Below are 1241 nucleotides of genomic sequence, written 5' to 3'. Positions count from 1 at the left end.
GTGTGTGTGGGCACATCTTCCTCACCAGCCAGCAGCCCCTTGTTGGGGGCACGTCTGAGTCTCGCTGGCGCGGAAGGCAGTGCACGCTGGCTCAGGGCTGCCGTCCTGGCGGGTGTTGCAGCATCTCTGTCGACACCAGGGCACTTCGCTCCCCGCAGATTTCCTCTGCTCACACTTTACGCTGTGTAGGAGGGTGGGTTGGTTTTTTTTTTCCCTTTTTCCCTCAAGACACTCGGGCACGTTGTAACTGTTTTTCCTTCGAGGTGGTGGATGTTTTTGCAAGCCCAAATGCAGCTGCCTCCCCGCTGGGGTTGTTTTCCATGGCGTCTCCCTCCACCTGGTGCACGCCGTGGGGCTGACCCACTGCCACCGCCTCAGCGCTGAAGCGCGGTGCAGATGTCCGCAGCATTCGCGTGGCCAGGAGGCGGAGGGGTGCCAGGGTGCTGCCCGCGGGTGCTGCCTTGCTGCTGGGCTGCTCGGGCTGCTCTCGTGAGTTGGCAGAGCACCGTGTAACCCACCCTGTTCTTCTCCCCCAGGACCTGTTTGGAAAGTCAGACCCCTTCTTGGAGTTCTATAAACCAGGTGATGATGGGAAGTGGATGCTGGTTCACAGAACAGAGGTGAGCGCAACTCTAACCCAAGCTGCTGAGACACCACCCTCCTCTCCTCAGCTCCTCCTGCCCTTCATGGCATTAGGTTGTCCATCACCCATAGAGCAGGGTGGGGTCCAGGGATTGCAGAACCTTCCGGCTGCCGTCCTGGCGTCCAGCCGAGGCTGCTGGGCTCCAGTGGATGAGGATTTACTGAGGCCAGTGAGGTCTCGAGATCTCTTCTGTACTATTCGCTACTGCATCTACCAGGCGGGGAGGGAGATGGTATCCTAACCTGTGTTAACTGCTAGGCTCAGCCCTGGACCACTTTCCCTCCGCTTACAGGAGCAGCGGGATGAGCTGCAACGTGGGGGGATGGTGGAGAGAGGCGGTGGGAGGTGGCCCAGGGAAGGGTAGTGGGGAGAGGTTACAACGAGCTTTTGCCAGATCCTCGGCTGACCTGGGGCGGTGCTCAGGTGTCTCCAGCCTCAGAGCATGAGCACTTGGGCTCGTGTCTAACAGAGCTGGAGCGCTGGCTGAGGAGGCAGAGACCTGTACCGGAGTCCTGATGGCTCAGAGGCAGCTCACCCCTGTCCTTCACGTAGACGCACTGGTATTTTGATCTGAGCTCGTTTGCTGTTGTCAAGCTGC

The 1241-nt window shown here is 59.7% G+C and overlaps 1 protein-coding gene across 1 annotated transcript in view; it reads left to right on the top strand.

Moving 5' to 3' along the window:
• Positions 1-536: 536 nt before the first annotated feature.
• LOC104494988 (copine-2-like) overlaps positions 537-1241 on the top strand; it is a gene marked incomplete at both ends in the record, with an annotated part of 9959 nt that continues 9254 nt past the window's right edge. The window contains one exon of the mRNA XM_010137897.1: positions 537-620. Coding sequence (XP_010136199.1) covers positions 537-620 — 84 coding nt within the window. The remainder of the gene's footprint in view (positions 621-1241) is intronic.

Source organism: Buceros rhinoceros, unplaced genomic scaffold (assembly GCF_000710305.1).
Source record: "Buceros rhinoceros silvestris isolate BGI_N320 unplaced genomic scaffold, ASM71030v1 scaffold3276, whole genome shotgun sequence".
In the NCBI taxonomy this organism is placed as follows: Eukaryota; Metazoa; Chordata; class Aves; order Bucerotiformes; family Bucerotidae; genus Buceros; species Buceros rhinoceros.
Note: the sequence above shows the minus strand (reverse complement) of the source record. Positions and strands in the feature narration are given on the sequence as shown.